This window comes from Loxodonta africana, chromosome 6 (assembly GCF_030014295.1).
Source record: "Loxodonta africana isolate mLoxAfr1 chromosome 6, mLoxAfr1.hap2, whole genome shotgun sequence".
Classification (NCBI taxonomy): Eukaryota; Metazoa; Chordata; class Mammalia; order Proboscidea; family Elephantidae; genus Loxodonta; species Loxodonta africana.
The window spans coordinates 22,198,635-22,223,272 of record NC_087347.1 but is presented as its reverse complement, the minus strand read 5'-3'; the positions used below and the strand labels follow the sequence as shown (position 1 = coordinate 22,223,272).

At 42.0% G+C, this 24,638-nt stretch overlaps 2 protein-coding genes across 5 annotated transcripts in view; one reads left to right on the top strand and one right to left on the bottom strand.

Annotated features, from left to right (window-relative positions):
* Positions 1-7,862, bottom strand: part of WDFY1 (WD repeat and FYVE domain containing 1) — a 52,415-nt gene extending 44,553 nt beyond the window's left edge. The window contains exons 1-2 of one of the 4 annotated variants that reach the window (XM_023541060.2): positions 5,801-5,827; positions 4,583-4,614 (exon numbers count right to left, since the gene is read on the bottom strand). Coding sequence is in view for 2 of the 4 variants with exons in the window: in XM_003406037.4 (XP_003406085.1) it covers positions 7,694-7,830 (137 nt within the window). In the remaining 2 variants the exon portion in view is untranslated. Of the gene's footprint in view, positions 1-2,202; positions 4,557-4,582; positions 7,125-7,693 lie in introns of those variants that run through there. The other 3 variants (XM_003406037.4, XM_023541049.2, XM_023541052.2) reach the window with 3 other exon arrangements.
* Positions 7,863-15,386: 7,524 nt separating this feature from the next.
* MRPL44 (mitochondrial ribosomal protein L44) lies at positions 15,387-24,210 on the top strand. Its single transcript, XM_003406036.4, has 4 exons — positions 15,387-15,635; positions 17,544-18,012; positions 22,083-22,261; positions 23,648-24,210. The coding sequence occupies exons 1-4, from the start codon at positions 15,457-15,459 to the stop codon at positions 23,817-23,819; spliced, it is 999 nt and encodes a 332-aa protein (XP_003406084.1). The 5' UTR covers positions 15,387-15,456; the 3' UTR covers positions 23,820-24,210.
* The last annotated feature ends 428 nt before the right edge of the window (positions 24,211-24,638 follow it).

The following is a 24,638-nucleotide window of genomic DNA, read 5'->3' as shown; positions in this document are numbered from 1 at the left end:
CTCTGCTAGCTTCCCTTTCCTTTCATCTCTTAAGAGAGAGAAAAGGTGGTGCAGGCCACACCCCAGGGAAACTCCCTTTATATTGGATCAGGGATGTGACCTGGTAAGGGTGTTACAATCCTACCCTAATCTTCTTTAACATAAAATTACAATCACAAAATGGAGGACAACCACAGAATACTGGGAATCACGGCCTAACCAAGTTAATACACACATTTTTGGGGGGACATAATTCAATCCACGACAGCAAGACTGGCCCTTGGCTGGCATCTGGGAACTTAGATTTGGGGAGGCTCCCTACCATCCCCTAACTCACAGGAGTGGCTCACTGTACAAAAATGAGTGGTTGTGTACAAACCTGTACAAAAAAATGTGGTTTATGCTGAACATCTGCTTTCTTTCTGGGCATCTGGAATTTTGGTACTTGGTAGGCAGAGGGTGCCTATGTGAGCAGCCCCTGAGGAAAACCCTGGGTCTGTAATGAGCTTCTCTGGTATACACATTTCACACATGTTGTTACAATTCAATGCTGAAGAATTAAGCGGGTCCCTTGTGACTCCACAGGAAGAGGACTCTTGAAAACTCACGTCTGGTTTCCTCCAGACTCCACCCCAGGAGCCTTTTCCCTTCACCGATTTTGCTGTGTATCCTTTCACTGTAATAAATCAAGTCCTGTGAGTCTCCTCGCAAATCACTGAACCAGGGGTAGGCTTGGGGACCCCTAACACAGGGCAAACTAATACACCTGATAGGACTTGTCAGTGACCAAATACGGAAATGAAGAAAATGCATGACTCAAAGATAGTTATAAGCATTTAGGTTTGTAAGTAACCCCTCAAATGGTATAGTTTAGTCAGAAAAAACTTCTTTTTTTTTTTTTTTACTCACACACACACAAACACACAGAGCAAATACAGACATCTTTAACTTTTGGTAAGATTAAAGCAATTAAAGGGAATGCAACAATAATAGCTAACAGGTGAGCCTTGTTGGTGAGCTACTGCTGCTAACCCCAAGGTCAGCAGTTTGAATGCACCAGCTGCTCCTCGGAAAACCTACGCGGCAGTTCTACTCTGTCCTATAGAGTCGCTATTAGTCGGCATTGACTTAACGGCAACAGGTTTGGTTTACATAGTGCTTAGGAGCCCTGGTGGTGCAGTGGTTAAAGCTCTTGGCCGCTGACAGGCTGCCGGTTCAAACCCACCACCCACTCTGCAGGAGAAAGATGCGTCAGTCTGCTTCTGTAAACGTTACAGCCTAGGAAACCTGGCTACTCTGTCCTATAGGGTCACTATGAGTCGGAATCAACTCAACGGCAACAGGTTTCGTTTGGTTATACTGTAGTGCTTACTCTGTGCCAGGCACTGTTCTATGCGCTCTACATATATTAGTTCATGTAATCCTCACAAGATCCTATGAGGTGGGTATTATTATTAGCTGCATTTTGCAGAGGAGAAAACCAGGATACAGACAGGATGAGTAACTCGCCCAAGGTCACAGGGCTGGGATTCAAAGGGAGGCATCTGGCTCTAGAGTCTCTGTTCCTAATGATGCTATAAAAAGAAAATGACTGTGACGCTAAAGAAGCACTGCGACAACAATCTGTGCATTCCCGCTCAGGCTTTCTGCCGCCTTCCCCCTTCTTAAGTTTATTTCATAAAGCAAATCAAGAAGTCTACTGCTGGGCACTGCATGACAACTAAAACACGACAGTTAACACCCTGGTTTTTTGTGTAAGCTAACAACTTCCAGCTCTGCCAGGTCTCCCCTAAGGATAACACTTAAAAATCAAGTTGTTTATTTAGGAATATTTCCATGTGAACAATCTATAAATATACAATTCCTTCCCTCCCCCCAAATCATCACAGTATGCTTAAAAATGCCTGAGAGAAACAAATATGTTAAAGTATCTGCTGTAAATAGGAAAAAGAGGCTGCCAAGGAAGTTTTAGAAGTTGGTTTTCTGTAATCTTTGTTTACCAGCCCATGCGCAACATCTTAAAATATTTTCAAACATGTGAGATCTGTTCTTGTTTGAATTAAGCCAAACAACGCTGAGATTCCTGCAGACCCCCATCTTGGTCCACAGGCCCCGGAAACAACAGTACAAACACGCACATCCGCAAAACCTAATTTTCAAACGTGGGGACAGCAGACCTACAGCCTTAACTTCTTCATGAGGCTTTTATAATAAAGTTATTACCTTTTAAAAATTCTAGCCTTCTACCAACGAACTGTGTTAGTCTTTGGTGCAGTCCAAAGAAGTCCCAAAAGCAAACCTGTCTGGAGTCAGTTCCTGCCGGCTCACCACATTTCAGTTCTGTTCTAAAACTAGAGTCTCGTTTTCTGTTTCCCCTACCAGAAAGTCAAATTCTGAAACTTACTGCTGATTTTTTTTTTTTTTACAATTTCCTGAATAGAAAGATGGTCCTACTTTACTGATTCAATCATCTTTTAAAGAAAATTCATGAATTTTTCTTATAATTTGCCTGACCAAATACTCTAGTTCCAAAGTGCAGGCAACTAATACTAATTCAGGTTTAACGGAAGAATAAATAAAAGAGCTTACGGATTTAATGCTCCAACAAAATATCAACGAATATGTCCAAAGGGGTCCCACCAATCTCTGGTAACCGCTCACAGCACAGCAACTGCTGAAGGTTTCTAACCACACTCAAAGCTCACTGCCTAAACCATTAGTTACCAGCGACTCCAGGTATGATGGAATGAAGCTCTGATATTCCATACCGGTTTGATATTGTTTGGGGAGATTCTTTGTATTTAGCTCTGTTACATGCAGTTGGGTGTTACCGGGAGAGAGGAGAGGACATGTGAATGACCCCAGGCAAACATTCCTGAAGCTATCAGAAAGAGGACAAAGTGTCAACTGTATTCTCCCTCAGTGGGTCTACACAGGCAGGCACACTGATGACTAACTCTCCTCTCGCGTACAGCAGTGGTTCTCAAAGTGTGGTCCTTTGGCCAGTAGTATCAGCAACACTTGGGAACTCACCAGAAAGGAAAACTTGTAGGCCTCACCCCTGACTTACCCAGTGAGAAACTCTCAGGGTGGGGCACTGTTTTAACAAACCCTCTGGGTGATTCTCATGTACACCAAGTTTGAGAACCACAGCTGTAGAGAGACCAGAAAAACAAGTGCACGAAGCCTAGGGCAGGGTTTCTCAACCTTGGCTCTAATGACATTTGGGGCCAGATTATCCTTTGCTGTTGGGGGCTGTCCTGTGCATTGTAGGATGCTGAGCAATGTCCTCATCCTCGACCCTCTAGAAGTAGCACTCCTCCCAAGTACCAAGTACCAAAAAAAAAAAACCAAACCCACTGCTGTCAAGTCGATTCCCACTCATAGCGACCCTATATAGCACAGAGTAGAACTGCCCCACAGAGTTTCCAAGGATACCTGGTGGATTTGAACTGCCGACCTTTTGGGGTCAGCAGTTGTAGCTCTTAACCACTACGCCACCAGGGTTTACCTTCCCAAGTAGTGACAATCAAAAATGTCTCCCGACATTGCCAAATATCCCCTGGGTGAAAAGGCACCCTTGATTGAAAACCACCACTTTAAAGTTTAGGAAAGTGGGCACTACATTGAGGACAACCCCCATATCTTTGACTTTTCCACTCAAAATGCTCTCAGCTAGTCCTCATTGCTTTTAGCTTTTATAAAATGAATTAACTGCAGTTGGACGCTTTACATGTTAAACGTTACTTTTCTGAGCAGTAAAGCAGAAATGGTACCGAGAGTTGCAAGCCAATTTTTTTTCAGACCTTGAAAACTAGTAGAAAGGAAGGAAAAATAACGGAATTATGGCTGCCAGAGGGTCAGTCACTGGCTGACATTGTCTGGACTCAGTTTCTCCAAATGTGTAGCATAATGGAAAGAACTAGAGCCTTGGAGGAAGGCCTGGGTTCAAATCTCAGTTCTATCACTTACTAGCCACATGACCTTGGGCAGTTGCTTCAATGGCTTTTGTGCCTCAGTTTCCTGACCTGTCAAATGGCAATCACAATATATATACTATACATTTCATAACACTCCCTGACAGAGCCTGGGACTGCACCTGCAATTAAACACATTGCTATCTCTGCAGTAAGACAGATGAATATTCACAGTGCATGGGATAAGGAAGGATTATAAATTGTGTCATCTGTTCAGGTCAAGTTTTAGCACCAAATGAGTTTTCAGGTCCAACTTACAGAAGAAACAAAACATTTGACTTTTAGAATGTATTGAATTTTGGAACTGCTGATAAGGGAAGATGGACTGCTGTCTACCTTATGGGGGGATATGTGGATTGGATGCTGTAACATACGTATGGTCTAACTCTGTACTGGTAGAGAAGGGATCTCAAAAGGTTGTTGTTAGCAGCATTGAGTCAGTGGGCACTCTGCATCCACACAGGAAGAGGAGGCTCCTTGTAGAGCCAGGACAAGAAAAGCAGCCCCATACACAATAGGATTGGACCGCTGTGATCCACAGGATTGTCATTGGCTGATTTTTGGAAATAGATCAAAAGGTTAGATATGGTTATTTCTGAAGTACAAACTCTGATCATGTCATTTACCTTCTTTGAACTCTTTGATGTTTCCTTACTGCCTGCAAAATAAAGACCAAACTCCTAAGTATGGCATGCGAGGAAGGCCCTTCCCAAACTGGACACTGGACCTTCCAGAGCTTCATTCCTCTCTCCTACCGTGTCTCCCACACACCTTTGGCTTTGGTTGCCTCAAAGGAACTGTGGTTTTTACCCCCTCGATATTCCACCTGTTCTTTTCCTCTGCCTGGAATGGGCATACCCATCCCTCCTTCCTTCCTACAGACCACTCCTCCGTCCCCCAGGACCAGCTCCAATGTCATCTCCTCTGGGAGCTTTCCTTGACCTCGTCCCACCCCAAGGAGCCTTCTCTTCTCGTCTGTGATGCAGTGCCCAGGGCCATCTCTTCTCTACCCGTCCAGTGCTTTGGAAACCGTGATTCGGTATCAGCTGTTTTTCTACACCACAGATCTAACACGAGGCCCAGCACATGGTAGGTGTCCAATAAATGGTTGTTGGATGAATAAGGGCAGTCAGTGTTCTGTTCCTCAGAAACACTGGTTTTATCAGGTCAGGAACATAAAAACCAGTGAGTCAGAAGTTACACGAGGGCAGGTACTGTGGCTTTTGATCTGTTGTATCCCCAGGGCCTAGAACTCAGTAAGTACAGCATTTCTGAAGGAAGAAAGGAAGAGAGAGAGGGAAAGAGGGAGGAAGGGTTTCATACATATTTACAACAATGTAAAAACAAACCACTACCAACAACAAAAATCACAGCCTTGAGTTTTCATTCAATCTCACCAAGTGTGACACCTATTAAAAAAAAAGTCCTACCTTCAAGGAAATTCCATGGGCCTAAAACACAAATTAGAAACCCAAGGTGTCAACCATCACTCTGCCCAGTGCCAGGTCTCTGCAGGAATAGTGGTGCCCGAGAGAGGAAATAAGCTGATCTCAGGCTCCCCCAGAACCTTTCAGTTCCAGGGCAGCTAAGCACTTTCCGTAAAGTGTTTATCAGCACTGCTTCCAGCCAGTAATCTCAGATATTCTGCAACTGACCCAACATGCATGAATCATGAATAAAACTGTTTACTGAATAAAGACTGCTAACTTTTATAAAGTGTTGCTTGCACCTAAATTATTCTTTGCCTTTTTCCAGAACTCCTCTCTCTCCCACTCCCCTTCTGCGTATATAAACCCACACCCAGGACCACCAACCACTCCCCTTGTTTGAAGTCAGCTACTCACCAACAGGCAGGCAGAGGTCACTACCTGTTCACAATAAGTTCACAATCTAGTAAGGCAAAAGGCATCAAAACAAAAATAAAATACAAAAGGTCACATAAAAACTGGGGACTTTAGGTTTTCTCTTCCCATTCAGGGCAGGCCCTCAATGTTACTTGCTTCAAAATATGATTCCAACTCGAAGAATGTAATCAGTGTCAATGAACTGTACCTGTAGAAATTGTTGGTGTATGTTCTGCTGTTGTATTCTCAACTACAAAAATAAAATAAATCATAAATATGTATATATATGTACATACATATATATACAGGATTTCAAAAGCTGGACTCCGCCTTCAGCTTTAAGAGAAAAGCCGTACCTTTTATCCTCCAGAAAGCCTTTCAACTTTTAGAGACATTACCATTTAAGAAGATTAATTGTACCAAGGAAACACAGTTCCACTTGACAAACATCAGTCATTTCCTCCAAATTCCCACAATAAGGCCACTAAAGTTTAAAACCTTTCAGGTTTTAAAAAAACTAAAATTTTAAAACAAATAATACCACTGCAACCCAATCAGACGTTCCTGAGAAGACTAGAAAGCCAGGGTGGGGAGTCCTGGGCTTGCATTTCTGACTTCACCAGTGTCTCTCTGACTCAGAATAACTAGCTTCATTTCATGGGCCTCAGTTCCCTTTTGGGTAAAATGAGAAAACTGGACGAGATCAGTGTTTCCTAAAGAGTGACAGGCAAGGTGCAAGATGTTTTAGGTGCACACAGACTATTGAGGCTCACTTTAATAGTTATTAGTTTATGCAAGTGATACTGGCTTTCCGTTAATGTTGCAAATATATTTCCTTCTTAAATAAATGCATTTCAGTTTTTTAAAAAGTGAGTAACTTTTAGAAACTATGCAGTAAATAAGGGTTCAGGTGTTTCTAACAGCTGTGGCAAAAACAACTGGTCCGGGGGCCTAGTATTGGGGTACAAAGACATAAACCCCAACGTAAGGGGGAAAAAAAAAAAAAAAAACTAGTGGAAGGAAGGTGGAAGCTCCTGGAAGCAAGGAACAAGAACCTAGCATTTACAGGGAAGGAGGAGAGAATTCCACGTACAAGGACCTGAGGTAACCAGCCACTGCTCCTCCTGGCTCTGGGGGCCATAGCTTGGAACTGACTCGGGGAGGGTTAACTCCTTACCCCGAGGTCCCGCACTTCTGAGCACCCAGCGACACCCCGCAAGACTGTAGAGAGCCTGGCTGGGTGGAGAGCTAAGGCTAGAGAGCCCACAACGAATACCTGACGGGGAAAGGACCGGTGGCAATCCCGGGCTGGAGAGGCTGAGGGTCCTGGGCTACAGTGGCACAGGGGGGCGGAGGTCTGGACTGACGGGTCCGCGGGGGGCTGGCGGGTGGGGCGGGGGTCCCGGGCTGGAGAACCACGGGAGGTTCCTGGCAGAAAAAGCGCAGCGGAGAGGGGACCCGGACTGGAGGGCCGCGAGGGGATCCCCGCCCCCGCAGGAGCTCAGGGGAGTTCCAGACAGAAACGACGCAGCAGAAAGGGGGTCTGGACTGAGGGCCCCGTGGTGGGGGTCCCGGCTAGGGGGGTGCGGTGAAGTCCCCGGCCAGAAAAGTGCGACAAAGACCGGGGTTCCGGGCCAGGGGGACGGGGCAGTGTTCAGAACTGAGCACCCGCGGCGACGGTCCCGGCGAGGGCTCCCGGGGGAGGGGGTGAGATCGGAGGTCCCGGCGGCAGGAGGGGCGCGGCGAGGGCGTCCGGCCGCGTATCCCCAGGGCCGGGGGCGCCCCCACGCGGGAGAGACGGGCTGCCGATCCTGCCGCCCCACAACCGGGGGCTGGTCGGAGCGCGGGCCGTCCCAGCCGCCCCAGGCCAGGCACACGAGCCGCCGGCGCTACCTGTCCTCGCTGGCCGTGATCACGCCGTCCTCCTTGGGGATGAGCAGCGCGGCCGTAACGGTGTCCTGGTGGCCCTCGATCTTGCTCAGCAGCACAGGGCGGCTGCTCTGCGGCCTGGAGTGGATCTCGGCCGCCATGTTCGCGCGGCGGCGGCGGCGGCGGCGGTGGCCTCCCCCGCGGGCGGCCCATCAGCTGACAGCCGGGCGGGCGGGGACGCGCCGGTCTCCCTTCGGCTAACCGGGCCCCGTGAGTGCCGCGCCGCCGTAAACTCCCGAATGCTGCCGCCATCCGCCCGTATTGCCTGGGGACGCCGCGCACACACAAAAAATTACATTGGCCGGAAGAGGACCACAGGGGGCACCTACGGAGAGTGGAAAAAGTAATAGAGGTGAACGGTAACGGCATTCACTCAATGGATTGGACAGTTGAAGAGGACGAGGAATTACCCTCCAGGCCAGAGCTTTCAGAATATAATAATACTGTATTTACTGTGTACATTTTAAGAAACCACTGCTTAGAAGACACATTCCGATTTAAAATATGCTAAAATGTAAAAAAAAAAAATATGGTGCATCTTAGAATCTTTGAAATACCCCAAACCAAAAACCAAAACCCGTGCCGTCGAGTGGATGCCTACTCATAGCGACCCTATAGGACAGAGTAGAACTGCCCCATAGAGTTCCCAAGGAGCGCCTGGCGGATTCGAACTAACGACCCTTTGCTTAGCAGCCATAGTACTTAACCACTACGCCACCAGGGTTTCCCTTTGAAATACAGTAGATGACATTCACTGAGTGGTGGCTATATTGTTGTTAGGTGGCGTGGAGCTGGTTCCGACTCACAGAGGCCCAATGTACAACAGAATAATAACTGCCCGGTCCTGCATCATCCTTACAATCCTTGTTACGCTTGAGCCCATTGTTGCAACCACTGTGTCAATCTATCCCGTTGAGGGTTCTTCCTCTTTTGCGCTGACCCTTTACTTTACCAAGCCTGATGTCCTTTCCCAGGGATTGGTCCCTCCTGAAAACATGTCCAAAGCACTTGAGACAAAGTCTGGTTATTCTTGCTTCTAAGGAGCATTCTGGCTGTAATCCTTCCAAGACAGATTTTATGTTCTTCTGGCAGTCCATATTTTTCTCCAACACCATAATTCAAATGCATCAATTCTCCTTTGGTCTTCCTTATTCATTATCCAGCTGGACATCCACAGGTAGCAAGTTAGTCACGTCTGACACCCAGGGAGTCACTGACCCCAGAAAGCTCATCTCTCCAGCCCCCGGCCCTCTCCCCCATGTTATTCTGATGTCTGAAATTCAGAATTGCAGAACTGCACTGTCCGTGTGCTATTGACCACTTGAAATATGCTCTCTGAATCGAGATGTGCTGTTTAAGTGTAAAATACATGCTGGATTTTGAAGTCTTAGTACAAAATAAAAAGAATGTAAAATATGTCCTTACTTTTTTTTTTTTTTATATATAGATGGCATGTTGAAATTAAACTATCTTGGATATATTGAGTTAAATAAAATGTTATTAAAATTAATCTTCAAACCAAACCGAACCAAGCCTTTGCTGTCAAGTGGATTTCACCCCTAAGAAACTTACCTGTTTCTTAATGTGACCAATATACGATAAGAAAATAGATACATTAAATTACATATGTGGCTCACATGATATTTCTATTGGTCAGTGCTCCACTAGTACTTTCTTATAATGAAATTAAAAACATCCATTCATGGGTTTATTCATCCATTCAACAAACACGAATTGCATACCTAAATAGTGTCCCTATGCTGACAAGATGAATAAGACAGGATTCCTGTAAGACTTGTACAGTATATGAACTAGACAAGCTACCGAACAACTTAGTTCTGTCAACAAATATTTATTGAGCTCCTACTATGTGCCAGGCACCACTCTAAATGTGTCAGTTCTCAAAAGAGACAAAAATCCCCTCACCATTGGCATTTACATGCCAGTGAAGGAGTCAGACAATAAACAAAATAAAATATATGACTAAATTATATAGTATATTGTTGTTGTCAGATGCCATCAAGTTGGTTCCAACTCATAGCGACTCTAAAGGACAAGTAGAACTTCCCCATATGGTTTCCAGTGAGCAGCTGGTGGATTTGAACTGCTGACCTTTGGTTAGCAGCTGAGATCTTAACCACTCTGCCACTAGGGCTCCATACATGCAGTAGTATATTAAAAAAAAAAAAAGTATATTAGAAGATGATAAATACTGTGGAGGGGCCAATGGTGGTTCAGTGGTAGAATTCTCACCTTCCATGTGGGAGATTTGGGTTAAATTTCTGGAAAATTCACCTCAATAGCAACCACTACCCTTCTGTCAGTGGTAGCTTGGTGCTGAACAGATTGTAACAGAGCTTCCAGACTAAGATGGACTAGGAAGAAAGGCCTAGGAATCTACTTCTGAAAATCAGCCAGTGAAAGCCCTATGTATCACAATGGTCTGAACCATAACCACTCATGGGGCTGATGCAGGACCAGGCAGTGTTTCGTTCTGTTGTGTGTGCATATATATCTTAAAAAACTGAGGTGCTAGCATAATTGAAGTTGGTGACTTCAGACCTAAATCAAAAACTCCATTCTGAATGAAAGTGAAATCTTGACTTCTACTAAAGAAACAAGACAGGCTTTTGGTCAAAGTTTAACTGTTGTAAAACAAAGACAGCAGGAGTCAGGATTTCTAACCGAGATAAGGATTCACTTGCTGAAAAGTGTCTGTTAAGAATATTCACACAATGGAATGTTGTTGTTGTTAAGTGCTCCTGAGTCAGCTCTGACACATAGTGACCCTATGTATAGAATGAAACAGTGTGCCATCCTCACAATTGCTGTTATGCTTAAGCCCATTGTTGCAGCCACTGTGTCAATCCATCTCATTGAGGGTCTTCCTCTTGTTTGTTGACCCTCTACTTTACCAAGCATGATGTCCTTCAGGGACTGATCCCTCCCAGTAACATATCCAAAGTATGCAATATGTAGTGTCGCCATCCTTGCTTCTAAAGAGCATTCTGGTCATACTTCTTTGAAGACAGATTTGTTCATTCTTTTGGCAGTCCATGGTATGCTCAATATTCTTCTCTGACATCATAATTCAAAGGGGTCAATTCTTCTTCAGTCTTCCTTATTCATTGTTAAGCTTTAACATTCATATGAGGCGACTGAAAACACCATGGCTTGGGTCAGGTGCACCTTAGTCTTCAAGGTGACATTGTCCCTTTTCAACACTTTAAGTAGGTCTTTTGTAGCAGATTAATCAATGCACTGTACCTTTTGATTTCTGCTTCCATGGGTATTGATAGTGGATCCAAGTAAAATGAAATCCTTGACAACTTCAGTATTTTCTCCATTTATCATGATGTTGCTTATTGGTCCAGTTGTCAAGATTTCTGTTTTCTTTATGTGGAAGTGTAATCCATACTGAAGGCTGTGGTCTTTGATCTTCATCAGTAAGTGCTTCAAGTCCTCTTTGCTTTCAGCAAGCAATGGAATACTACACAACAATAAAGAACAATGATGAATCTGTGAAGCATCTCACAATGTGGATGAATCTGGAGGGCATTATGCTGAATGAAATAAGTCAATGACAAAAGGACGAATATTGTATGAGACCACTACTATAAAAACTCATTAAAAGGTTTACACACAAAAAGAAACAATCTTTGATGGTTCCAAGATGAAGAGGGGTGGGGATGGAAACACTAAATAGATAATAGATAAGTGGTAACTTTGGTGAAGGCTAAGACAGTGCACAATACTGGGGAAGCCAGCACAACTTGTCTAAGGCAGAGTCATAGAAGCTCCATAAAAACACCTGCATATATCCAAATTCCCTGAGGGACTGAATTGCCAGGCTGAGGGCTGTGAGTACCGTGGTCTCAGGGAACATCTAGCTCAACTGGCATCACAGAGTTTATACAGAAAATGTTCTACATCCTACTTTGGTGAATAGCGTCTTGGTTCTTAAAAGCTTGTGAGTGGCCATCTAAGATAACTCTACTGGTCTCACACTGTCTAGAACAAGGTAGAATGAAGAAAACCAAAGACACAAGGGAAAGATTAGTCCAAAGGATCACAACTACTACAGCCTCCACCAGACTGAGTCCAACACAACTAGATGGTGCCTGGCTACCACCACTGACTTCTCTGATGGGTATCAGAACAGAGAGGGTCCTGGAGAAAGCTGGAGAAAAATGTAGAACAAAATAAAATTCTGACACACACACACACACACACACAAAGACCAGACTTACTGGAGAAACCCTGAGAGTATGTCCCCTAGCCACCCTTAGAGCTCAGTACTGAAGTCTCTGCCAAGGGCAAAGACGAGAAGGAAGGAGGGAACAGAAAAGCTGGAAATAGTGAAACCAAGGTCACAAAGGGGAGAGTGTTGACATGTCATGGCACTAGCAACCAGTGTCACAAAACAATACGTATATAAATTGTTTAATGAGTAGCTGGTTTGCTCTGTAAACCTTCATCTAAAGTACAATAAAACCAAAACCAAACCCAGTGCTGTCGAGTCGATTCCGACTCATAGCGACCCTATAGGACAGACTAGAACTGCCCCAGAGAGTTTCCAAGGAGCGCCTTTGGTTAGGAGTCGTAGCACTTAACCACTGTACCACCAGGGTTTCCAAAGTACAATAAAATAGATAAATAAATAAATAAAAATGAGGAAATGAACACTTGTTAAAAAAAAAAAGAATTTACTCAGCTCAGTCTAGGGTGTCTATGAGTTGGAATTGACTTGATGGCAACTAGTTTGGTTTGGTTTTTGGTTTTGGTCTTAAGTATGTCTCCTGGAGATTAGGAAATAGGATTAGAATTGATGATATTGAGGTGAAGCCCATAACTGACTCATAACTCTGCAACTAAGGTAAAACATGAAGCTTTAAATTCCAATAGCCTGACTCAAATTAAACTTCATTTTCACTGATTGAGATCTTTTGCTTCATTTCTGGTAATTCTTTTGTAAGCTTGTGGCTAAGTTAAAACATAAACCTGTTACCTTAAAGAAGGAAAGAGCAATCATGCAGCTATACTAAATTTATTCCTGACCCAATGCCTCATTAAACCAATCTCGGGATGTCTTGTTAACCCTGAAATTTTAAGAAGTAAATTTGCTGTTGTTAAATGTTTAAACTTGTAATTTCACAAAACCCCTTGTAACCTTTGTAACCATGATTCTTCCCTCCTTCCCTGAGTATGTGCCTGCCAGCACAAATCCTTGTTGCCACACCTTTTAAGCCCTTACTATTCTCCCTGCAATTTAGAACATTCCAGCATTCCAGCATAGTTTGGATGTTTGTGTATGTTTCCCATATTGCAAAATGTCTTTTTATCCTTCAATAAAACTTTTTATTTTTAATTCTAGTGCAGAGTAAGTCTGTTGATTAGCTACGTACAACATGTGTATGGGGCTGCCATGAATCTGGGTCGACTTGAAGGCAGCTAACAAGAGCCTTGGAGAAAATAAACCAGGGGAAGGTGCTAGGCACCGTAGGGGGTGTTGCAATTTTAAATGTGGTGGATACAGAGATGCACTGACAGGAACCCCTTTATGGAAGGAAAGTGGTTAGCTGACTGCCTCTAGCCTTCAGCTCCCTCAGGGTCTGCCTCAGCTGCAGAGAGCCTCCCTGGTCTAAGTGATGCCCTTTCTGGGATGGCTCACATTTAGTAATTGATAGAGAAGGACTATAAAGTGAGGACCATTTCACTTCGATATTGTGTGCCTGACCCAAGCCATGGTATTTTCATGGTATTGCCTCATATGCATGTGAAAGCTAGACAGTGAAAAAGGAAGACCATAGAAAGACTGACACATTTGAATTGTGTTGAGGCATTTGACTGTATGGATAATGAATTATGGATAGCATTGAGAAGAATGGGAATTCCAGAATAGTTAATTGTACTTATGTGGAACCTGTACACAGACCAAGAGGCAGTCATTCAGACAGAAAAAGGGGATACTGTGTGGTTTAAAGTCAGGAAGGGTGTGCACCAGGGTTGTGTCTTTTCACCATACTTATTCAATATGTATGCTGAGCAAATAATCCGAAAAGCTGGACTATACGAAGAAAAATGCAGCATTAGGATTGGAGGAAGACTCATTACCAACCTGCCATATGCAGATGACACAACCTTGCTTGCTGAAAGTGAAGAGGACTTGAAGCACTTACTGATGAAGATCAAAGACCACAGCTTTCAGTATGGATTACACCTCCACATAAAGGAAACAAAAATCCTGACAACTGGACCAATAAGCAACATCATGATAAACGGAGAAAATATTGAAGTTGTCAAGGATTTCATTTTACTTGGATCCACAATCAACGCCCATGGAAGCAGCAGTCAAGAAAACAAGCAATATATTGCTTGAGCAAATCTGCTATAAAAGAACTTTTTAAAGTGTTAAAAAGCAAAGATGTCACTTTAAGAACTCAGGTGTGCCTGACCCAAGCCATGATATTTTCAGTCTCCTCATATGCATGCAAAAGCTGGACAATGAATAAGGAAGACCAAAGAAGAATTGGTGCATTTGAATGACGGTGTTGGTGGAGAATGTTGAACATACCATGGACTGCCAGGAGAATGAACAGATCTGAACTTTGAACTTTGGACATGTTAACATGAGAGATCAGTCCCCGGAAAGGGATATCATGCTTGGCAGAGGGCCAGCAAAGAAGAGGAAGACCCTGAGCGAGATGGGCTGATGCAGTGGCTGCAACAATGGGCCCCAACATAGCAATGATTGTGACGATGGTAAAGTACCTGGTAGTGTTTTGTTCTGTTATACACAGGGTTGCTATGGGTGGGAACTGATTTGATGGGACCTAACAATGACAACAAAATGAAAATAATAACACTACCTTTTATTAGTAACGCAGGAAATAAAGATTATGTATGATCAAAACCTGTTGACTTCGAGTCAATTCTGACTCATAGTGACCCTATAGGACAGAGTAGAATTGCCCAGTAGGTTTTCCGAGGAGTGGCTGGTGAATTTGAACTGCCAACCTTTTGGTAAGCAGCCAAACCTTTCACCACTGCGCCTCCAGGGCTCCTATGTATGGTACTTATATTATTAAGTCAGCTTCTTTATCTTGATCTCATCTCTAAAAGGTCTGTCTTGCTGTCACCTTCTATTTGTACTGTTGGATTGCTTTTAATTAAAAATTTTACTTTTAGTTCAGCAAGTATTTCTTAATCTATGGCTCCTGAGAGAAGGTTTTTGGAGATGAGTGCCAGGTAGAAAGTAGAGACTTGATAAATATTTGTTCAATAAATACTGGCTAGATTCACGGTCTAGAACTCTAAGGCTAAATACATATTGACAAGAAATGTTTTATTTTTCTGAGAATTTAATTTTTCTTTAAACAGCTTTTTTGTTTTATTTTGTTTGGGAGAAACGGAAAAACTGGACAACAAATAAGATGAAGTGTCTTAACGAAATCCCTGGAACCAAAGGACGCCCTTCAGCCCCGCTATCCTAAAAAGCGCCTCTAGGCGGGCAACAACCAGGGTTTGCGCATGCGCGGAGAAAGCAGCCCGCCACCCCGCCCACCACATGTTGGCCCCGCCCCCCGCACGGTGGCCTCGCCCTGTCCTGTCTCTAATTATTTCCGCCCCAACCTACCCTACCCTACCCCCAATCCGGAAGGGAGCTGTGTTAGTGAGACACTGGGCCGACTTTCTTCTTTCCTCCCGCCATTGCTCTCCTGTCTGCAATGGCGTCTGGGTTGGTGAGGCTGCTCCTGCGGGGGCCTCGCTGCCTACTGGCTCCGGCCGCCCCCATATTAGCTCCGCCGGTTCGTGGCGTGAAGAAGGGATTCCGTGCCGCTTTACGCTTCCAGAAGGAGTTGGAGCGGTGGCGCCTGCTCCGGTGCCCGCCACCGCCGGTGCGCCGGTAGGTCGCCCTGGGAAGGGACCCGGGTGGCGATGGAGAGGACCTTGGGCCGCTTGTCTTGCGTCTTCGGCCCAGCGTGTCACTCGTTGCCTGTGTGCTCCTGGCTTGAGTCTAGGAGGTTTGCGAAGGAGACACCGTGGGAGGCGGACGCTTGACCTGACAAAGGAGGTGGATTTCTGCCGCAGGCAGTGGAGCCGGGGCTTCTCTCCCCACTTTAAAACTGCCATTTAGAGCCCTGTGGGCAGAGTCTTAAGAAATGAGGCCGACTCAAGGGCATTCTTTACGTGGGCTTAGAGTTTGTTGTAGCTCCGTTTTGTCATGCGTGAATTATTCGGGTGCGGGTAGGGGTGAAGAAAGCACTTCGCAGCATCGCTGCCCAGAATAAAAGAGAAAGTTTAGTTTTAGGTTTTTATCATAATTTTGTTCCAGTAGTATAAAGTCTGGGAGAAAAAAGCCCAGGTTTTATAGCCCCAAATGAGATCATACTATACACGTGGTTCTGTGACTTTTTTCTCTTTAATAATGGGTCTTTTATATATTGTCATAGCAGAACTAACACCTCATTCTTTTACATGGCTGCATGTCCATTGAATAGTTGTATTCCAGTTTATGTGCATTTGAGTTCTATATTATTGCAGTTATAACCAATGTAACAATGAATAGCCTGAAAACTTATTATACCTTTGGAAGCTTATATGTAAATAGGAAATTTTGATACTTTCATTTTGCCCTTCTCAGAAAGGGTTGATCAGTTGCTAAACTCCCACCAGTAGGAGTATGAGTGTTCACATTCATATACTCTTCCAACACAGAATGTTACCTTTTTTTTCCTAATTGCCAAAAAAAAAAAAAAAAAAAAAGGATCTCCTCCTAATTTACATTTCTTTGATTTTTTTGAGGTTAGACATTTTAGGAAAACTCTGGTGGCGTAGTGGTTAAGAACTATGGCTGCTAACCAAAAGGTCGGCAGTTCGAATCCACCAGGTGTTCCTTGGAAACTCTATGGGGCAGGTCTACTCTATCCTGTAGGGTCACTATGAGTTGTAATCGACTCAACGGTAGTGGGTTTGTATATATTTTAGACTTGTAAAGCTGGATGAGATTTTATGGATTGTATTGATTTTGTGACTTTGAGCCCAGGTCTTTATACTTTGTTGCTTTTTTACTTAAAAAAGGTTTTACTTTGGACTTGTCTGTTCACAAAAACATCTCTGGGTCCATTCTTGGAAGTAATGAGCTTTTAACTTGTAATATTGATGCCAGAGTTTGTATAAGTGCTTATTTAAATGGATATTTCCAAAACGTAAATCAATACATGCAAATTAAGTGTAATAATGTAGTTACTGCTCATGGACTGAATTTGTGAAGTTATATTACTTAGGTAGAAGGAGTCCCTGGGTGGAGCCAAATGGCTGAGCACTCCATTAGCCAAAAGGTTGCTAGTTGAAACCCACCCAGAGGCCCCTTGGAATACAGGCTTGACAGTTGGCTTCTGAAAGGATACAGCCTTGAAAACTATGGAGCAGTTCTACTCTGCACATGTGGGGAATGGACTCTAAACAGCAGCTAACAGCAACAGCATAGCTGTAAAGCATTGTTTCATAGTTAGAGCCAGAAGTAAGGAACTTAAAAGTTAGGATAATGGCTTAGTCTCTGATGTTGAGCCACTTTAATGTGGCTGTTGGTTCAAAGGGAAAATAATCCAACCATTTGTACAGAATGTAGCAAAAAACCACAAGTAATCATCTGCCTTGAGTTTTAAAATTTGAAATATCAGAGCCTGACATTGAAAAGAAATGTGGCCTTTTTTTCCCTTCTTTTTATATAATTACAACAGTAAAAAAATTTTGAATCATAGTAACGTGTTTTCTTTACCAGCTCTTACTGTCTTCCGTTTTATACTTTCAGTTCGGAGAAGCCCAACTGGGATTATCATGCTGAAATACAAGCATTTGGACATCGGTTGCAGGAAACCTTTTCCTTAGATCTTCTTAAAACTGCATTTGTTAATAGCTGCTATATTAAAAGTGAGGAGGACAAACGTCAAAAACTTGGGATAGAGAAAGAGGCTGTTCTTCTGAATCTTAAAGATAATCAAGAACTATCTGAACAAGGGACATCTTTTTCACAAACTTGCCTCACACAATTTCTTGAAGATGCATACCCAGACTTGCCCACTGAAGGCATCAAAAGTCTCGTTGACTTTCTCACTGGTGAGGAAGTCGTGGTCCATGTGGCTAGAAACTTGGCTGTGGAACAGTTAACACTGAGTGCAGAGTTTCCAGTCCCCCCAGCTGTATTACAGCAGACTTTCTTTGCAGTCATTGGAGCCCTCCTACAGAGCAGTGGACCTCAGAGGACTGCACTTTTCATCAGGGTAGGTAATTAGTAATTGTCCATGCTGGGACATGGTTGAGGTGGACAGATGTAAAAAAATTATGTTTGTTATTCACTTCTTTGTTATATCAGCTTTGAAGATTAGATATGCATTTTTCCCTCTCCAAAAACTGAGGAGGTCCTAAAGCCTTTTTATGATAGGGTCTTAATTACAATATGAATTAATTAAGTAATTGCTACATGTATATTATTATATGACAGGGTCTTAGTTATTCCAGTTGTCTAATTGAGAACAACATCAGAGGTGAATGTTCAATATAAGTTCTTAAGGACAGCAAGGCAAGTATAGTGCCTACACTGTAGATGCTCAGTAGATGTTTAGTGAATGAATGAAGCCAAAGTCACTATACCAGAGTCTAGTGTGATGAGGGACCTTCACGATTTCTGACTCCCTGTGATGTACAACTCTTTGTTAGCCAGTAGCTTAGCTAATGGAAATGCATACATAAGTAGTATGACTTGATTTCCTTTGTTTTTAGAGTTTATTAACTGAAGGACATTTGATTCTCTGCCACTGGATGAAAACATGAGTTTTTGGTCACTCTTAGGAAATAGAAAGTCTGTGCATTCATTGTAGTTCAGAAAAACAGTCTTGATTTAGATATTTGAACGTGAGACCCTTTAAGCTAGCATTCCTTACTCTTGAAATTTATTCATATTTAGTTTTGATACCAAGTTGGGTAGTTTTGATAGAGAAGGATAATTGTATAAACCAACACTTCAGACTTTGTTCATAAATTTAGACCTTCTTGTCTTCCCTTCCCTAGCAAGGCCCTGTAACAGAGTGGTTACCTGCCTGTCTTTGGAAAGTGGGTATGTTATATGACACCTCTGGAGTTGGAGCTCAAGGAGAGAGGACAGCGGAAACTTTTTACTTGATTTGATGGCTGTCAAGTGGCTTAGTGCTGTTTGAGCCTGGTTGGTGGTTAAAATTGACTCTAGTGGGGATTGTCTCCCCTGTTGGAACCTTCCATTCATATATCTTGACATGGATCAGCTTTTGATTTCCTGGTAGAACCTTCAGGCTGAGCAGGATCCCTTGAAAAATGATACCCCTTCAAAAATGACATCCCTTCTTTGGGTTCCACATCTAGTCCCAAGGGTTTTTACGCCTTTAACAGCAATTGCAGACTTCTGCCCCTCTACTACAGGTGGCTTCTGCCAGCCTCTTGCCTTCTGATTCCTTAGGTTATGTTGGCTGGCAGTCAGCTATACACTGCTTGCCTGAAAATCCAGTGGTGTGTGGACCTTAGAAGCCTTCTAGGCTTGCGGTCAAAAGGAAAGGCTCTGCCTCTCCCCCCAACCCACCTAGAGTTAATTACAGCACAGCTTTTTCTAAAGAAATTCTCACAAAGTCTGTCTTTAGCTTTGTAGCCTCTGGAGATTTCAGAACTGTAACCAGTATGGGGAGGCACCTCTTGGAATTCTGGAAATTTCCACAAGGTTATTATCAGACTGTTTGGGGAATTTTTGTTTATCATAGCTTGGTGCCTCTGTTGACGATTCCAAGGCTGTTAACATACCAAAAAACCAAATCCATTGCCATTGAGTTTATTCTGGCTCGTAGTAATCCTATAGCGCAGAGTAGAACTGCCTCATCAGGTTTTCTAGGCTGTAATCTTTACAAGAGCAAATTCCCTGGTCTTTTCTCTTATGGAGCCACTGGGTGAGTTCAAACTATCAACCTTTCATTTAGCAGCAACCTTGCAGTTTAGAGTGCTTAATGGGTTTTGTTTTGGAACCGCTGTGTCATCAGGGCTCCTTTCTGTTACACATAGATAATTCAAATATCTGTTTCCTAAATGAAGAGTTTTGATGTTTCTATGGTGCAGTTCTACTCTGTTCTATAGGGTCGCTTTTATTGTATGTCTGCCGTAACAGAATTGACTAATTTGGATTGTCTTTATCTCACTTATTCATCCAACTAAAATTTAATGAGTGCTTGCTATGTGTCAGCCACAATGCTGAGCACTGGAGCCAGAGGCTAAATAGGATGTGCTTCCTGACTTAAGCTCTTTAGGCAAATAGTGGAATGTGGGAAGTGCTGTCATCCAAACCAAACCCGTTGCCTTCGAGTCGATTCTGACTCATAGTGACCCTATAGGACAGAGTAGAACTGCCCCATAGAGTTTCCAAGGAGCACCTGGTGGATTCAAACTGCTGATCTTTTGGTTAGCAGCCATAGCACTAAACTACTCTGCCACCAGGGTTTCCAAGTGCTATCATAGAGATGATATAAAGGTGACACTTGCCACTAAAAAGGACATTCCAGGAAGAAGTGTCAAGAAAGAGCTTGTGCTAGGGAACTACAAGTAGTTTTGTGTGATTGGTCATATTGTGTTGGTGGTGGGGTGGAGGGGTCTGTGATCGGAGAGGGGAATCTGCACCTTTAGGAGCTGGTGTACAGAAGGTCTTCAAAGCCAGTGTTACTTAAGAGTGTGGTCTGGTCAACAGTAACATCAGTGTATCACTGGAGAGAACTTGTTAGAACTACAAGTTCTCAGGTACCACCTCCAATTACAGAATCAGAATCCCTGGGCACAGGGCCCAGGAATCTGTGTATTAACTAGCTTTCCAGGTGATTCTTTCGCGCCTGAAAACTTAGCACAGCACTGTCAACCTTGCTGGAGCCCTGATGGCAGTGGTTAAGAGCTTCGGTGAGCTATAGCTGCTAACCAAAAGGCTGGCAGTTCGAATCCACCAGCTGCTCCTTGGAAGCCCCATGGGGCATTTCTGCTCTGTCTTATAGGATCACTGTGAATTGGAATCGACTCAATGGCAAGGGGTTTTGGTTTGTTAACCTTGCTATACTCTTCATTTATTTAATGATCTTGTAAAGGCTAAAGTAGATAGATAGAGCTGGAGAAGAGTTTTAAGTGGGAGAGCTTAGTGATCAAATGTCCAGTTAAGAAACATCAATTCTTCTGTCATACTGTCTTCCTGCTGTAGGGGGATGAGGTTGGATGTATTCAACTAGTAATAAATTGTTAAGAACAGGAGCCACTAGGAAAAAAAATAGAAGGAGAAGTAGGTAATCACTCCAGAATAATTGAGATTTCTTTCTGTATTCCTGCAGATGCCTCAAGCATTAGAAAAGAACTGTTCTTTTTTCCCTACATTTGGTTATCTTAAATGGCAGATAACAGTTCAGGGATACATAAGTACATACATTCACACACGTACGTCTCAAAAGGCATCTTAATTGCTGTACATTGAAAGATTCAAAATCCCCAACTGAGAATGGACTTATTAAACATTTTAAACTAATGAAGCTGAAATAGCTTTGTTGTGGTTCTTAAGACTTTTGTAATGAAATTGACTTTTTATCTCATGGAACTTAGCGATCCTTTTTTTAATTCCTCCTCTCCTGCCCCCATTTACCCATTGTGTTAGCATATTACTAAGTTTTTTAACATGGGTTAATTATAATACACACGTTGCTGTGAAAATTAGTGTTTGTTGCCATGCTTTGTATACAGCATAGATTGACTTTTTTAAATTGGCAAATGAATTCCCTTCAGCTTTGAATGTTAATAACTTTTCGGTTTTTTTAGTCTTTTCAAGTCATAGTCTTGAAAGGCAGTTTATGAGGAAATAATTATTCTTTAAATGATTTTTTGAAGTTATTAACTTAGGTAATAAAGTACTATTGTCTAGAGGTCCTGAGTGAGTGCCCTTTTACATGGGTTTTTGCCACACGTTATTACTGTTTGTTTATTAGTCCAATTTTTTAAAAAAAATATTTTTTCATACTGATAGAAAATGTAAGCCTAGATTATAAAATGGGATTCTACCTCCTTTGGAATTTTGGTGTGGAGCATGCTGCTTGAAAGAGGCAGTTTTCTCAGTCTCTTTTAAATATACTTTTATTCAACTGTTCTTGTAATTCAGTTTTTCTTACATGAAGAAATTATATGAAAAAGAATATTAAACTGTTTTATTTTTCCATTTCCCATTAAGTTTTTTATTTCTGTTAAAAGTATACTTGGAATTATGGTCCTGATTTTCTTTATACTAGTTTAAATGTATAAATTATATCTTTATATGCAGGACTTCTTAATTACACAGATGACTGGAAAAGAGCTCTTTGAGATTTGGAAGATAATAAATCCTATGGGACTACTGGTAGAAGAGTTAAAGAAAAGGAATATTTCTGCTCCTGAACCCAGACTTACTAGGCAGTCTGGAAGCACCACCGCTGTGCCGTTATATTTTGTTGGCTTATACTGGTTAGTAAAATTTTAATCTTAACTTCATAGTGTTGATTGGAAGCTTTAAAAACAGACTTTTCTCAATTTCTTAACTTCTGATTGCAAAGATTTTTTAAAACTCATGCCCGTGGTTATTTATTTTCTACTTTCCTAGTGAATGTCATTCTTTGGAGAAGGTGAGTAATCTATGTTTTGCTAAAGTAGCTTTTGTTAGCCAGCTGTTCAGTGCAGTATTTTATGGCATATGTGTTAACCTAAATTTTTTGTATAAAGACATGAGTTTTCATTCATAAGTGTTTTAGATTTAACTCTAATCCAATCTTGTCAGCAGCTTCAACTGAGCCCAGAGCTAAAAAAGGAGGGGCTTAGTTATCCATTAAAATGTATAAATCAACCCATGTTAGCTTTTTTTGTTGGTAAAAAGTAGGCCTGCTCCCTGATGGAATTCAGTTGGATTAAAGTGTTAAATGTAAACATTGACTCTCTAAGATAAATTTTGGGTCACGAAGTTGCCAGGAAGTACTTAAATATAATTGAGAAGTAGCACATCCATTCCATAGTTGTAAACTAACAGGATTAGTATTGTTTACTATATATATCATTTGCTCTCTTAGAGAAACATTTTACATTTTCAAGGAAGAGTTTGGTAGCTACAATAGAAACACCAATAAAGCAGAGAAATTCTCATTTTTTTTTTTAACCTAGTTATAATTTAGTTATAATAGAACACTGATAGTCAACATTTAGTAAGCCCTTACTGTGCTACTTCAGTATCTTTTGGAAATAAATTAGAGTGTGAATTATAAATATGCAAAATAAGTTTGCCCCTCCACACCTTAAATGTTGGTAAGATTTTGAAGATCTTTGTATAACTCTTAATTTAAAATGTAGAGCTGATTTCTTATTTTTTTTAAAGCTTAGATGACATACCTGAAGGGTACATTTTTTTTCCAACCAAATCTTTACTCAGGTTATATCGCAGATTGAAAATGAGTTTTAAAAAAAAAAAACCCCAAATAATCTAACCATAGTTCCCAGGAATATTTTTAATAATTCCAGGTTTTTACAGCAAGATATTTTAATGTATATTCTTCTAATTATCCCATCAGCAATTAAAAAAAACCAAACATACCTGTATAGGTGTGCCTTGCTTTTTTGACAAAAAAATATTGGGCCTAGTGAATTTTTTTATATTTACTGTGAAAATGTAAATGTTTCTTTGTCTAACTGCTGTATATAATGAATTTGCTACAGAATCAGTTAAAATCCAAAAGATACCCCCAAGAGTACTGTTATTTTTGGTGGCTATTATTACCAAATTAGATTTAGAAGGCATAACTTATTTGTGTACCATGTTTTATGATGCACGGTGTAATTTAAGACTACTGCTGATTCTCTTGCTAGTGATAAAAAGTTGATTGCAGAAGGACCTGGGGAAACAGTATTGGTTGCAGAAGAAGAAGCGGCTCGAGTGGCACTTAGGAAACTGTATGGATTCGCTGAGAATAGACGACCCTGGGACTATTCCAGGCCCAAAGAGAAGTTGAGAGTGGAGAAAACCATCACTGCCAGCTAACAGACCAAGATGTGAAACGTAAAATTTGTGAGGAAAACGAGACAAATGTCAAAGATGTTCAAAGCTAGATATTTTTAAATTGTAAAGAAATAGGTCTAATTCTCCATCTTGTGTTCTTAAAATTAAATAAGTGCTAATCAGGTTACCATGAGTTGGAATTGACTCCACAATAGCAGGCTTTTTTTTTTTTTAAACTGATTTTATTTTGGCAAAAATCTTTTTTTGACTCTCTTCAAGAATTGTTTCCTAAAGCCTTTGATTTTACTATTGTATATAATTTGTACAGTTAGGTATATTTTATTTTCTTTCAGCTGTGAGGTCCTATTATTTGGATATATGTTTTATGTGAACTTTGCTGTAATACCAATAAAAAAGTTGCTCTTTCTGTAAATGTTACATCGTAGTTTAATTTGATGTACCTAGGAATGTTAGAAGGCTGATGAACTTTGCCTAATATAATACAGTCGTGTGCCACATAATGTCCATTCAGGCAGCATCTGACTGCATATACATCCGTGGTCCTGAAGGTTATGATAACCCACCCACCCAGTGCCATAGAGTTCAGAAATCCCCATCGTAGAACAGCATGTATCAGAATTAGACACGTCTCACTTAACAAGCACAACAATCCTGAAAAATGAAGAAAAAATTCTCCAAGCTGTTACAGGATAAGCTCCACTGAAAGCTACAAGGCTAATGAAGATGAAAATGCTGGAGAGCCCTATATTAGATGTGGAGAAATTGCTAAGGCCATGGACTAAGGATCAAACACAAAAGCAAATCTCTTGTAGCATGTTGACGATCACTGTTAAGGCACGG

Excerpts from the sequence above, each read along its gene's own strand:
- MRPL44 (XM_003406036.4), top strand. The coding sequence starts at position 15,457 with ATGGCGTCTGGGTTGGTGAGGCTGCTCCTGCGGGGGCCTCGCTGCCTA. Across the intron at positions 15,636-17,543 it reads CCGCCACCGCCGGTGCGCCG|TTCGGAGAAGCCCAACTGGG; the intron begins GTAGGTCGCCCT and ends TTATACTTTCAG. Across the intron at positions 22,262-23,647 it reads TATTTTGTTGGCTTATACTG|TGATAAAAAGTTGATTGCAG; the intron begins GTTAGTAAAATT and ends TTCTCTTGCTAG.